The 15,643-nt window shown below is 34.4% G+C and overlaps 1 protein-coding gene across 1 annotated transcript in view; it reads right to left on the minus strand.

Annotated features, from left to right (window-relative positions):
* LOC136029618 (fasciclin-2-like) overlaps positions 1-11,978 on the minus strand; it is a 128,590-nt gene extending 116,612 nt beyond the window's left edge. Inside the window, exons 1-2 of the mRNA XM_065708122.1 lie at positions 11,871-11,978; positions 248-504 (exon numbers count right to left, since the gene is read on the minus strand). Coding sequence (XP_065564194.1) covers positions 248-504; positions 11,871-11,914 — 301 coding nt within the window. The 5' untranslated portion in view covers positions 11,915-11,978. The remainder of the gene's footprint in view (positions 1-247; positions 505-11,870) is intronic.
* Positions 11,979-15,643: the final 3,665 nt, after the last annotated feature.

Consider the following 15,643-nt stretch of genomic DNA (forward strand, 5'->3'; position numbering starts at 1 on the left):
AAAACACATACTCTGTTTTGGAATATTGAGCGCTTTATACTTTTTCTTTGTAGAAAGAAAATTTCGTTAGAAAAAATTTAGCAAAAACACGTTAAAAACCATTGTAAAAGACAAAAATTGGGTATTCCTGCGTCCAATCAGATGAATTATGTCTCATTAGGTTAACAATGCTAATCTACACACTAAATATAAAAATAAAATAGCGCTTAATTTAAACGTAAAGAGGTAGATATGATAATGAACTTACTTTTAGTTATATCTACGCCATCCTTCAACCAATGAACCTTAAGTGCATCATACTTTTCCGCTTTCACAATGCACTTTACGTTGTATTCTTTTCCGAGTACGGCGCGCTGTTCTGCAGGAACGTCAATCCATTTGATCGACACCTCAACGGAAAGCTTGATGTATCTACTCAAAGTTTTAGACTTGTAAGTCGCAAGGCAGGTATAATTGCCCGAGTCAGATTCTTGGACCGAATTTTTTGATATTATTGTAGTTAACCTAAAAAAAAAAATCGTAGTTCAGCTTTACTTTTAAAAACACATGTATTGTACTAAGAGTGAGAGAAAATGGTGGGTCCAGACTTACAACGAATGCCTTACGAGTTAAGTACTGAGGCATATGAATCATCATTTATACTAAAAATAACACACACAAAAACGAGCAGAAAAGGAAAAAAAAGGTCCCTTTAAAAGTTTTAAAGCTACATGGATCATGGCTGCAAATAAGAAAAAAGAAAATGCTTCAAGTACACCTTCATATAAGGTGTACTTTCACCTTATTTTTCACCTTATTTTTAGGAACGTTGAATAACTTTCAACGTTCGTTTTTTGTCCTGCCTATCGTCCAAAAGGATATTTGATCGACACGTAGTTCAGCTTTACTTTTAAAATTCTTGGACACATGTATTGTACTAAGAGTGAGAGAAAATGGTGGGTCCAGAGTTACAACGGATGCTTTACGAGTTTAAGTACTGTGGCATATGAATCATCATTTACACTAAAAATAACACAGAAAAAACAAAAACGAACGGAAAAGGAGAAAAAAAATGTCTCCAGGGGCAAACTTGAGGAGGGATCAAGAGAAAGGCTTGGAATTTTTTTTCTTCTAACAGCAGGATTAAAAGGATATTTAGAGCTTGTCAATTTCTGTCACCTTCCATCGAAACAATCATAAAAAAAATCTCTTTCTTGAATAAGCCTTTGAAATGCATAATAATAAATTACTTGCTGTTGACTTTCGACATTTAAAAACAATATTCACGTAACTTAGCGCAAGTTTTATTTTATCTGCACAAGGATTCATCGGAGTTCCACCCTCGACCAACTTTCATTTAGATTATTTTTGTACCTAGGTTAATTGGAGATTGCTATACTTCCATTAGCCCTTCTATACTTTCTTAATAGTCCTTCATTACTTTCTTACCCCTTCTATACTTATTTAGCCCTTCAAGGAGTTTATATTCTCGTTACACCATATTCACTTAGTATCGAGGGCCAGTCAAAGACTAATACCCGTTTACAATGTTTTGTCTACAGGGGTTTACAAAAAACCCTTATAAACCCTGGTATGTAGGCCAGCGGGTTTTATAGATTTGTCGCGAAAGGGCTCATTCTTACGGAAATTAAAAGTTCTAGTGCCCTTTTTAAGTTACCAAAAAAATTGGAGAGCAACTAAGCCCCCTCCCACGCTCATTTTCCCCCAAAGTCACCTGATCAAAATTCTGAGATAGTCGAAAAACCTAATAACTATGTCTTTGGGGATGACTTACTCCCCACAGTTCCTGGGGGAGGGGCTGCAAGCTACAAACGTTGACCTGTGTTTACATATAGTAATGGTTACTGGGAAGTGTACAGACGTTTTCAGGGGGATTTTTTTTTTGGTTTGGGTTGGAGAGTTGAGGGGACGGTTACGTGGGAGGATCTTTCCATGGAGGAACTTCTGGGGAAGACTTTCAATGCAGGGGGCGCAGGATTTTCTAGCATTATTTAAAAAAAATGAAAAAATAAACATGAAAAGTTTTTTATTCTACTGAAAGCGAGAAGCAGCATTAAAACTTGAAACAAACAGAAATTATTACGCATATGAGGGGTTTACCTCCTCGTAATACCTCGCTCTTTACGCTAAAGTATTTTTAGTAATTTCAACTATTTATTCTACGGCCTTTGTGATTCAGAGGTCATTCTTAAGGAATTGGGACAAAACTTGAGCTTTAATGTAAAGAGCAAGGTATCGACGAGGGGTGATCCCCCTCATATACGCAATAAAATCATACGAATATAGAAGGTCGCAAGGTAATTTAATTCGTAAGTTACATATATTTTTTACTTATGGAAACGTTTGTAAAATATCATAAATTATATTTGCCTTTTTAAGCAGTTCAGAAAATTGGAGGGCAATTAGGCCTCCTCCCTCGCTCTTTTTTCTCAAAATCTTCCGATTAAAACTATGACAAAGCCATTTAGCCCAAAAAATTTAATATGCAAATTTCATCTTAATTATTTATGTGCGGAGAGCCAAGATCAAAAAATGCATTAATTCAAAAACGTCCAGAAATTACTCCGTATATGAAAGGGGCTTTTCCCCCTCAACGCCCCGCTCTTTACGCTAAACTTTGACTCTTTCTCTTAACTCTACATTTTAAAACAGTGAGAAGCCCCTTTGAGGAGGAAAAACCCCTTTCATATAAGGAGTAATTTCTGTTCGTTTTAAGTTTTAATGTCGCTCCTTACTTTCATTTAAAAAAACTTGTTTCAAAAAAAACTTCCATCATGATTTTTGTTTCATACAGGGCCGAAATCGCAATTTTTGCCGCACACTTGCTTGCAGCATCTTTGGAAAGGCTCCAAATAATCCAAAGAGCCAGTGACGTCAATTTTAGGACACAGCAGGGTATGTGTTCCTATGATTTTTTTTTACCCCTCTCCCCCCACATATCTTGTAAAATAGCCAACTTTTTAGGGGGATGGACATATTCATGGAAGAATGTCTTTTTTTGGTATTCTAATTTGGGAAAATTGTAAAAAAAACGACAAATTTTCTTACCCTATATCTTGGAAAGGTACTTGTGTATTATCCAGAACACACTCAAGGAGTTTGTATTGTTTGGTCTGAGCAAAACTTTTTTTTCACGAATTTGGTTTATAATTAATTAGCTTATTCTTTCGTGAAATAAACTACGATGCAGACATATTTTCATTAAATATTTAGATGTGGTTAGGTTAAGTACTCAATATAATATAAGATATATTATATAAGAGGCCTGCTTTCCATAATTCTTTGCTGTAGTTTCCACAATTTTGTTACTAAAGTATTATATTTTCATCCTATTTTGGTAGATTTTAACGTAATTAACCTAAATTCACTTCTTGAGTGTGTTCTGGATAATACAAAAGTACCCCTGGAAAATATATCCCCTCCTACAAGTTTTTATCAATTAATGCAACTTCATTGAGCCCATTTTAAAAACAAAGTTTCATAGTTAAATTTTGAATAAACTGCAGGAATTTAATGTCTGGATGCAAACTGCCAATCATCTACAGATTTTTGTCTACACAGTCATATGGCCTGGGGGACCAAATTCCTTCTACCTCCTCCCAACTTCCTTATAATAGAAAATTGCCACCTATTTCGATTTAAAATCAAGCATATCTAAAAAATCTTTCATTTATTTTAGTTATATTATAAATTCACAAGAAAGTTCAGGTATTGCTTAATCTTCTAGGGAAATTTTTCCTTTCTAAGGCCGTAGAAATGACCTGTAACAACCAATTTAATTTTACTAATCATCTAACACGAAGTTATTTTTATTGATATTTTTCAACTTTTTAATAACTCTTCCCCATCCCTTAAACCCCACCAAAGGCTAGAGTAGAATTTGTGCTTTAATGGTAGTTTATACTTTCGGTATTAGTTTTACTTGTATCAAACAGTTCGTGGTAACGAACTGTAGTAAGGAACGACCCGGCTCAATAGTAAACGAAACTCTAAAAAATGGAATTTTGATGCTAAAAGATACATCAAAAGAATCGGATTTTCATGTTGATTTAAATATATAAGTTTCATCAAATTTAGTCTTTGTTATCAAAAGTTACGATCCTGAAAAAATTTGCCTTATTTTGGAAAAAAGGGGGAAACACCCCCTAAAGGTCATAGAATCTCAACGGAAATTACACCATCGCATTCGGTGTATCAGAAAACTCTATAGCAAAAATTTCAAGCTCCTATCTACAAAAATGTGCAATTTCGTATTTTTTTTTTGCCAGAAGACAAATCAGGGATGCGTTTTTTTTTTCAGGGGTTATCGTATCGACCAACTGGTCCTAGAATATCGTAAGAGGGCTCATTCTAACGGAAATGAAAAGTTATAGTGCCCTTTTTAAGTGACCAGGAAAATTGGAGGGCACCTAGGCCCCCTCCTGCGCCCATTTTTTCCCCAAAGTCAACGGATCAGACTTAGAGACAGCCATTTTGTCCCGCATAGTCGAAAAGCGTAATTATTATGTCTTTGGGAATGACTTACTCCCCCACAATCCCTGGGGGAGGGGCTGCAAGTTACAAACTTTGACCAGTGTTTACATACAGTAATGGTTATTGGGAAGTGTACAGACGTTTTCAGGTGGATTTTTTTTTGGTTTGGGGGGTCGGGCTGAGGGGAGGGGCCTATGGGGTAGGATATTTCCTTGGAGAAATATGTCATCGGGGAAGAAAAATTCAATGAAAAGGGAGCAGGATTTTCTAGCATTACTATAAAAGCAATGGAAAAATAAACATGAAAACATTTTTTCAACTGAAGGTAAGGATTAGCATTGAAACTTAAAACGAACAGAGATTATTACGCATGTGAGGGGTTCTAAAAATACTTTGCATAAAGACCGAGGTATTTATGAGGAGATAAATACCTCACTCTTTAGGCTAAAGTATTTTTTAGTAATTTCAACTATTTATTCTGATTCAGGGGTCATTCTTAAAGAATTGGGACAAAATTTACGATTTAGTGTAAAGAACGAGGTATTAACGAAGGCACGAACCCCCTCATATACATATTAAAAATCCATATTGATTTCAATATGTAAAGCCATATTGTTCAAAATATTCCACTGGACACATACAATACCTCTAGGCTTGACCCCCCCCCCATTCAGTCCCCTGGGCAAGTGCTTTAGAGTATGCAAGTAGCCCATTGCTAAGATATGAGGTCTTTATAGGAAGGGTGGTTGAATAAACTTTGGAAGGGGCTCATTCAGTCGGAAATCAAGATTCCAGTTACCTTATGAAGATATAGCCTGGTTTTCAACTTGTTGCTACTAAATGAGTTGTTACCAACTATGGGGTTTTAAAAAAGTTTGTTTATTCCAAATCCATGACCCCTGATGCTTCACCAGTCAATTTTTAAGAAGTGTGACCAAACGTCCAATTTTAACAAAAAGGGTGAGGTTTTGAGGAGAGGTTTACATAACCCCCTCCTCCTATTATATAATGAACTCATATAATGATCTATTGTTATATGGACAAAAATTAGCACGATCAGGACAAGGGCCACTGTAACACAGTTGTATCCTATTCAAACCTAGCTTAGATTGTGGCATTATTTTTCATTTGTTTTCCCCCCTTTGCTTGATAGGTCACTGCCATTACTGAAACTAGTGGATACAATATACATCTCAATGGAAGCAAGGGCAATTTCAAATAATACTACAAGGGAAGCAGACTGTTTCACAAATGGGAATACCTAATTTTTTTCAATAAGTATACAATTGGCTAAAATGTTTTATCCGTACACAATACTGTAGTTTTAAATTTACTCATAGTAGCAAGAGTCAAGTCTAATCTTGGACAGACCTTTAAAGCTTGAGACTAAACTTGGAAAGTACTGCCTAACCTTGGACACAGGATCATAACAGGAATCTTAATCTGACATGTCATTTTGGACACAGAATCTTGTAGTTAGAACAAAGCATCTAAATCATATACCAGCTGTGCATGTATACCATCAACCTAAGGCAAGAGTTATATCATAATATATCATAATAAGAGTTCACATAGGTAAGGGTTGTTCCTGTTTAAATGTCAAAATTAAAAAAGAAAACTTTCCTGTATTGTTGTCGATCCAGTCCCAACTGTCAGCCCATCCCAACTATTTAAAATCATCTAAATAATACTCAAGATTAGGAACCTTGCCGTTGATGTTGCTGCATTGGCATAAACTGGGGTTGACTGTTTCATTGGTGGTGTTTGCTTGAATAACCTGAGTTATGCTGATTACCTGGTTATTTTAGCTCCTATGTTAAGTTAAGGTTATGTTATGTTAAGGCACTTTCATGTTTGTTGTGCTGCAGGGCTAACTTACTCATTCACAAGTTTGGGAGTTGCGACCCTTCTGTAAGATGCTTTTTTATCAGAGCTTACTACATTCTGTTGTACAGTCTAGCTTTTGTACAGCCTGTCTGTTAGGTGTGAGAATTCTCTTTAGGTTCTTTATAACAATTCTTTATGGTAGCTTCTTAATCTTCCTTTGAATTGTAGTGCATCTGGAATGTTTGTTGGTGGTGGCCTCCCATCTTTTCCTGAGCTGTGTAGAAAATCTTCTCTTTCTAAGCAGACAAGGATACTTGCTTTGGTAAATCCCCTCATTTTGGTACTGTCTGAGCCGCTTTTTCGCCTCTCTGCCACTTTGACTGACTGGGTCAAACACGCAAGAATTCTGACATGTTTAAATGTACCATTGTTATTTGAATGAACTGTTGTTCTTTTTGTGCTGATTTGTTTTTGTTATTGATTGATCTGTTTTGTTTTAGGTAACTGACCCTAGTTGGTCTTAATTTTAATAAATAAATAAAATATAATTGTCAACTTAAAATAGTAGAAGTTTAAGTGATTCTCAAACTTCAACAACTCATGATTAATCTGCTTTTTTTTAACAGCATCAAAACTATTAAAAAAAAAGACAGTTTGATTGGAATATGGGAAGTGCAAGCACCTAAGCTGCCTGTATCAAGCAATTTAAGTCATACCTTTAAGCAATACTTTCAAGCAATTTAAGCTTCAGAAAGTGCCAATGAAGAGCCTCAGCCCCTCTCCATCAATTTCTCGATGAAAGGTAAACACAACAGGCAAGTTTTTGACATGGAACAGAAAAAGAAACTTGCAGACTATTTCCAAACCTGTTCTACTATGAACCACGGACTTAAGACAAAGAATCTAGATATTTGAAATATTCTTATGCTTGTGCAAATAACATTTCTGTGGCAGAAAGTTGGACAGAAAATGAAGCGGCGTCAAAGGACTGGCTTCTCGCATTTCTTAAGCGGAATCCAGATATTTCAATCAGGAAGCCGGAACCCACAAGTCAGGCAAGAGCCTCCGGCTTCAACAAACCTGTAGTACAGACGTTTTTTGATAAGCTGCTTGGTGTCTACGGAAGATTTGAAGCCAAACTGACACCCAATAACATCTGGAATTTTGATGATACTGGCATACCCGCGGTAGTTGCCAATTCAGCTTTTCCTGATTGCTCTAGCTCTCTTCTGCACAAGATTAATACAAATAAACTACATAGTTTTTTCCATGAAAAAAAAGATGAGAAAATCAACCCATTGTATACCTTAAAGAAGTTTCTTTTTTTGAAATGTTAACTGCTTACTAAATGAAAGTTGGTCAAAATGCATCCACAATCTGGTAATATCTGGTGTTGATGATGTGTTCTTTGTGGGTTGATTGATGATTTACAAAAACATTGTTTGATATGATTCTAAAAAAAGGACAAAAATGGAAAGAAAAATTATACTCTGATAAGCAATCATTATGTTTTGAATGAACACAAAATAAGATGTAGTGTGAATCATTCATAAAGAAGATCGTTCTAGCTTAACCAGTTCCTGTGAAGACCCTATGAACATATCATGAAGGAAGTGTTTCCACCTGTCCTTCAACCATGATGCAGACATCCTTACAGTCAATTTGAGAATTAGTTGGCAACTGTCAAAACCAAATTTGTAACCATTGGTGGACTTCAAGAGTTTGCAGAAAGTGGGAGGGTTGCTGGCTCCAGTTTTGGAACTAATTGGAGTCAAACTTGTGCCCTAATAATCAGCCCTGCTTTGAGATCATACCTTCAAAGTGCCTGATCTATACAAAGATGCAGTGCATACAGGTTATTTTTTATTAATCCTTTATGTAAATTGAGAAAAGACTAAAAAATAAATATAAAGGAAAACCTTTTAATTGCTAAATTTACCTGTTTATGTTAGCCTACAATCACAAATGTTAAGAATTATTTGTAAGTGAACAGAATTTTACATAGAATTAGGGCTACTAATTGATGATTGTAATACCTGATGATCAGATATAAACTTGGCATAACAACCATTTGCTATTGTTGCCCAGTAACACAAAAGCTAGTTAAAGTCTAGAAGTACTGCTCTACTAAGGGAATAAGAATAGATACAATATTTATTCTACTTTTTGATAGAATAAACATTACCCATAAAATGCATGCTACTCCTTGATGGTTCAATTTGTAGTCCTTATGAAATATTTCTTCTATTAATCTTGTCAAATCTAGTTACAGATCATGGGCCAGGTACTTTGTTTAAGAAGTTTTTATGCAGTCTAGAACCTAAGCCCCCTTCATCTGTGATTGAATACAATTTTACCAAAATATTAGGCAAGGCTATTTGGGACAAAATTAGAAACAATATAGCTAATAGCCTAGTATATTAGCAAAAACACTAGGCGTAACATGGCATTTGAAAAGTTTATCAATAAAGAAATCAATATATAATGTAATAGGCCTAATTTAGTATCAATGTATTTCCTTGGTACAATTTTAGTTTTGCCAAAAAATTGGAGGTAGAATAAGGAGTAGAGCTACTAAGATTAGATGGTGTTCTAGCTTATCTACTTTTGCTATCTTGGAAAGGGGTTAAGTTACAAAAATAAACCTTCTAGGTATAGGTCTACAGAAGAAAGAATTATCTTTGAATGTGTTTTGAAGCATCTATAACCACTCCTTCTCCCTGTAGAGGAGTGTGACCTTTAAAAATCCATGTGTTACAACAGTAAAAACTTGTAAAACTGATATTCTGCTTAAATCCAGTTCCGAAAATTACAGAGGTGCGTAGACTATCAACAAGTCCTTTTCCCTCTTTGACTTCTTCATAAGAAAAACTAACCATAGGAAGCATTATTGTCCTCCAGTTAGCAAACAATGAGTGCACACTATTATATACATTATTGATTGTGGGATGTGCAGGTACCTGAGCTGCCTGTTCCCAGCAGCTGAAGGTCACAAGGCTAGCTGGTACCAATACACCTCTTCCTACTCATTACAGCTCACTTCTGCACAATCAAATCCTATAAGTAAACCATCTCCCTTTCAATTGACTTCTTCATGCTTTAATAATCACTAAACAATTTGTCTCTTCTTTAAAATATCAATGGAAGCCTTAAAAATCTTACAAAATATGTGCCAAGGCAGGTTAGGATTCAGGGTAGCTGTTTAATTATTTGGAATCTTAACCAAAAACAGAAATGCTTTAGGGAAATAGTCTCCTCATTCACAGCCTGGAAATCAAATAATACATGCTGAATTGTTTCATCTGTTGAGAAGAGGAAATAACATAAAGGAGAATGATGTAGCTTTCAATTAAATAACAGGTATTTAGTCTAGTATGAAACAGGGAGAAAAACAATTTAATGTGATTAACATTAGATCTTTGCCTGATAATATCATGTGAATTGAGGTCAGAGAAAGGATTAGAGATTAACATGGAAGCCATTACTGCAAGAGAATCAGCCTTATCATTATGGCTGATGCCTTTATGACTTGGAATATGTTGGAAATAAATATGACTGGCCTTAGTTTTAAGATCAAGAAGCTTTCTTCTAATATTACACAAATCCTTGTCATTGGCAACTCTACTATTATTTTGGAGCAATAGTAATGCTGATTTGGAGTCAGTGACAGGGAGTATATTTTCAGATTCTATCTTGTAATTGATAGGTGCATCCAGGGCCAGGCAAATGGCATATAATTCAGCAGATAAAATAGAAAGATCCCAATGGGAGAGGAGAAAAGAGGTTCAAATTCAGGGATGGGATACATGCTCCTGTTCTCTCATTTTGGACAGATCCATCTGTATATATTTTTCTATGATTAGGGTATGCCTTTGAGATCTGTTCAGTCATAAGAGTCAAGATCTCATAATTAGCAATCAGGTTTTTATTTTAGATAAGTTCTACTTGACAACCTAGTGGTATTTCCCACACAGGGGACTCAGTAAAGGGAAATGTATAAGGAGAGTATTGATTTCAATTTGGAACCTCCACTTGAAATTGATTCCATGATGAATGGGCATTGGGACAGGCTGACTTCTCAGCAAAGGTGTGTGCATAGAAAGAATGCTTGGTTCCATAAGCCTGGATTTGCAAAAAAAATTTATTTAATCCTTAGATTATATGCTGTTTCTCTTAGGAACACCAATCTAGACAATATTTTGAACTTGGATAGAGGAGAATGCTTATGCACATCCAAACCAGTTTGAATAACAGAATTTCATAAAGATTCAAGGATTTTAATTGAGGATAGAGGGCAAGCCAAGAATAATTGGATTCCATATTCTAGATTTGAATGAATGTATAATTTGTAGAAATCCAATATAAGTTTAGGATGACATCCCCACTTACATCCAGCAAGTCTCTTTAGAATATAAAGGCTCTGAATAATCAAAGAATTAATAAATCCATACCACTTCATTTTAGAATCTAGCCATAAACCAAGTAACTTCACTAATTTGTAGTATGGCATCTCCCTCAAGAAAATTGTGAGTGGATTAGAAGGATCTGTAGTACCATCAGTAAATATAATGGCTTTAGTTTTACAGATTGAGATTGGGAAGCCAAAAGCTAGACAATTTCTGGGCCAATTTTATATTTGGTTGTACAAGACTGAAGAAGGCCAATATCCCTTCCAGACTTCCAAATCATCAGCATAAAAGTAAAATGATGCATAATATACTTGAAATTCAGAGACATACAAGTTGAATAGAAGAGGACTCAATATTACACCTTGAGGAAGACCTCTTGTTAAGGGACTTAACTCACCTCTAGACTGATTTACTGGAAAATAAAAACATCTAGGCTATCAGTATTAAAAAAAACCTGTAGATCTATTTCTGAAAGAACAAATTTTATTGGAATATATACAACTTGTCTTTGTTATTACTTAGGCTCTAGAAACATTTATCTAAGTTTTTTTGCCTACATTAGCTACTTCCCTATATTCTAATGTAAATCTCAAAATCTATCCAACACTAGTCTAACTTGGATGTGCTAGGCTATATATCGATTTCTAGTGTGTAATGTTTATATTAATGAGATGTTCAGATAACCTAGCTAAGGAACAAACTTGCCTCTATAGCCTATATGAAGTTTTGAAGATCTACACAATTCCTATATTTAGGAAAAGAACCATTAATGTGGCTTGAAATTTTGCTCAAATAACAAGAATTATATTTTCTGAACTAGAAGCAGAGAAAAAATAGATTAAAAACTGAAAATTAAGGCATAATGTACTTCTGAACTAATTCTAATCTAGGTAGACTATAGACGTTTGGTATATTATTTTTTTAGTATTTTGTTCTGAGTATGTTCTAAATTTTGATCTGACCAACAATAAAAAAAAAACAGAGCAGGAACATAGAAAGGGTTGGAGTAGGTAATTATTTTGGTTTACAGCAATTCCAAAAGCCCCCACCCATTCAAAATAATCTTTCTGTTGTAGAATATTTCCTTCTGGAAAACCACAAATATAAATCTTTGACTACTCTGTTTTCTTCGTAACACTAAATTATAAATGTTTCACTTACAAAAAAAGATTACTAAGGATAATTGTAATATTTCTCCATGGCATAGCCACTGCTCCTGAAGGTTCGATGGTGAGTTAATTGTTAAGTTCTAATGAAAATGGAGAATTATTTGTGAGGCTGTCAAATAAGCAACCGAAAATTAAGCCGAATGCTATTGCACATTCAGAAGGCAGAATACAAAATGCTATCCTTACATCCATACATTACATCCATTACTTACATCCATAAGCTAAGGGACATAAAAATGTCAATAAAAAACCCCTCTCTCGTAACTTCAATTAGAACTTTTTGATAAATCGTATCATTAATAAATCTTTTCATTTGTTAATATATATCTGATTGTTGTTTTTCTCCCAATCCCCGAACCTTTGATAGGTCTTTTAGGCCCAAAGTGTCATTAAAGATTTTTAATATTTTATTACATATGCTAATAGAAAAACAAATTATATGGCAGAAAAGTGGCTTTCATTAAAAGGTAACAAATTCAAAGGTAGTTATCACAGTTATGTAGCAGAAATAAAATGCTTGGTATTAACAAATAAATTCAATAAGGAGTATTGAAAACGCCGTAATGCCACTTTCCATCAAAACGATCCTGAGGGGCAATTTTCACATAAGCCGTGTCTTCAATAAAGTTGGTGTACTTTTTGATTTTCCAAAGCAACTACAATGAAAATGCCTGAACTAATTATAGTGTTTGAAATGTATAAAAAAAGAAAAAATTATGAACATGTATTAAGCTATAAATATTTTTCTTGCAGAGAATAATGATGATGGATTGGTAATATGTGGTTTATTTCTTTATTTTTTAGGCTATTTTTTCACGTCCAATGGACTGCCCCTCTGAACAACCTTCTTTCAGGTACTTGACAAGACCAGAAGAGTATTGCATTGTAATGTATACTGTAATTATTTTACTTTAACTAGCCTGCTCCAGATAACACTTATTTCATTAAAACCTTTTTTTAAAGGAATGATTCCATAGAAGCTTTCGAATCACCTGTTATTAAAAAAAAATGTGTTCTGTTAAGAAATGACGAGGCTTGATTCGAGCCTGTCTAACCAAGATAAGAATGATAAGAACTTGTTACCATAGTAAATTCTGTAGACCTGTTAAGATAGAGCGTTGACAAGCGTTAAAAAGTTTAGAAGAAGCACTAGTTATAAGTCAAGGATACTGCTTCTATATCAAGCATTGTTCACATTAAAGAGCTTCAAAAAGAGAGTGCAAAAGAACTTGAATTGGCTCTCACTACGTGCGCTACTAAAGAGAACCTGCCGATCAGCAATATGGACACTCCACCAGAGGTCTTGAAACAACATCCAAGATTCATAAGCTGTTCAACTTATGGCGTGCTGATACCTTCCCTTCCCTCACTGCAAATTGAAGTTCAACATTCAATTTTTCACTGGTTTGAGCTTCTTGAGGTATGGAAGCATGAGAATCACGGCTGTCAGAGACAAATTTTGTCAAGATAAATTTGCATAAAAGAAAAATTTATAACAAAGGCCTTTGCAGCTTAGCAATGACGTGAATGCGTCAAGCCTTTGAGGATAGAAGAATATATATTTTTTTTTCAATAGTTACGGGGGGGAGGGATAAGTTGTCAACTTGTCAGTAAAAATACCAAAAAAGGGTAAATATTTTACTTTGATTACATGTGTGTCAACCACAGTCAATTTACCTCTTTAGGCAATACTACTTCGTTGAAAGTTTATGAGGAAAAAGCAACTTTACTTTTTCTCTCTTCCCCTTTTAAGTTATTCCACTAATTTCAACATTGAACATATGTACAAATAGGCCTAGATCGAGTAAATATTCTATAAGAAATTTTTTGTTACTATCTCCCAAATGACCCCCCCCCCCCCCACTTTAGGAATTTTTAATTATTGTACAGAAATTAAAAAGGAAAGCTTGAATTCACCATTTTTGTAAGTGCATTAACTAGTTTTAATCGAATAGTTAATAATCTGTTGACACCTACCCTATTCTGAAAAATCTTTTTTTGGGTTGGAAATATAAAACATAAATTACGAAAATAATCAAAAAACGAGAGGGAAATGGCCCTTCCAGATAAAATTATTAAGCTGTAATCCATTTCTTTTGGTATGTGCTACTGTTGTAAGGTTAGTCTTGTTTTTCAATAAAGACTCTTACACGGTTATTCCATTTTTTAGTATTTTCTAAGGGAAATACAAAACAAAATGTCTTGAAGATAAAGTGTGAAATAAGACAAAACCAATTGACAGGGTATCTCAAAAATTCACGTAAATAACAAGCTAAGTAGAACCGTAGCTGAGCCGCTATTTGAAAAAATATCTTTGAAAGCATTTATTTCAAGCTAAAGTTTAAAAAAGTATGATCTATTTAATACCAAATAGCTGATATTTTGACGTAAAGAATAATTTTATTTTAGGGTTTTTTAATAGGAGCATGCAATGAGTCCCCAAAATTCTTGACATCGAAATTTCTATTATAAAATTTAGTTGATCAAATAAATATCTAAGCGTCTCTCATATGGTTTAATTTTCAAACAGTTCGTGTAACGAACTGTATTTTTTGATGCTAAAAGATACATCAAAAGAGTCAGATTTTCATGCTGACTTTAAATATTTAAGCTTCATCAAATTTGGTCTTTGTCATCAAAAGTTACGAGCCTGAGAAAATTTGTCTTATGGTGGAAAATAGGGGGGAACACCCCTAAAAGTCATAGAATCTTAACGAAATTCACACCATCCCATTTGGCGTATCAGAAAACCCTATAGCAAAAATTTCAAGCTCCTGTCTACAAAAATGTGGAATTTCGTATTTTTTGCCAGAATGCAATGACTAGTGTTCAGGTCATTCTTGAAAAATTGTAGATTAATCTGGATAAAACCGTCTCCAAAGGTTTGTGCAATGCCCTACCGAAAATATTGGAAAATACTGCTGCAAAAGCCACCACTTGTTAGTACCTAGGAATTGCTGTCTATTTCAACGCTTACTTTGCTTTTTAAAGAGTACCCAGGATTCGAAGAGACTGTGAAGTTCAGGAATTCTCGTGCTGCAAAGCAAAGTTTTGCTTATGCTCAAAAGCTGGAGCTAGGAATAAGAAATGGTGTGAAAGTCAAAAAATTTTTGTCTACAAGTCACAATCATCACAATTATGGGTGGCAGAAACAAATTGAAAAAAAAGCAACATTGAAATCACAACCTATAATTTCGCAGCAATGGATTTATTGATACTAGATCCGTTTTTTTTTGTTTTTTTCAAGTTTATGAGTATATAAAGGTTAGAGAAGTTACAATAATGAAAAAAATGTAGGATAACTGTGGGAAATATATAAAGGCAACAAATTTATTTTCTATAAATGAAAAGGAAGAGAAAACAAGGAAAGGATTTACATTTAGAATATCTCAGTATGGAACAAACACCAAAGAATAAAAGAAAAAAAACAATTAGAAAAGAATCATATGTAATTTTTTTTTAAATAATATAGTCTATCTATAAAAAACCCTCTTTTAACGGTCGACTTTTGGCAAGATTTAAGAGTACGTTGCCTTACACTCCTAGTTTTCCGTTAAGTTTTTCCGTTCCGTTCTAGTTTTCCGTCATTACTATATGTAAACACAGGTCAAAGTTTGTAACTTGCAGCCCCAGCCCACGGGGACTGCAGGGGAGTAAGTCGTCCCTAAATACATAGTTATTAGGTTTTTCGACTATGGTGAATAAAATGGCTATCTCAGAATTCTGATCTGGTGACTTTTTGGAAAAAATGAGCGTGGGAGGGGG

This window comes from Artemia franciscana, chromosome 7 (assembly GCF_032884065.1).
Source record: "Artemia franciscana chromosome 7, ASM3288406v1, whole genome shotgun sequence".
Lineage (NCBI taxonomy): Eukaryota > Metazoa > Arthropoda > Branchiopoda > Anostraca > Artemiidae > Artemia > Artemia franciscana.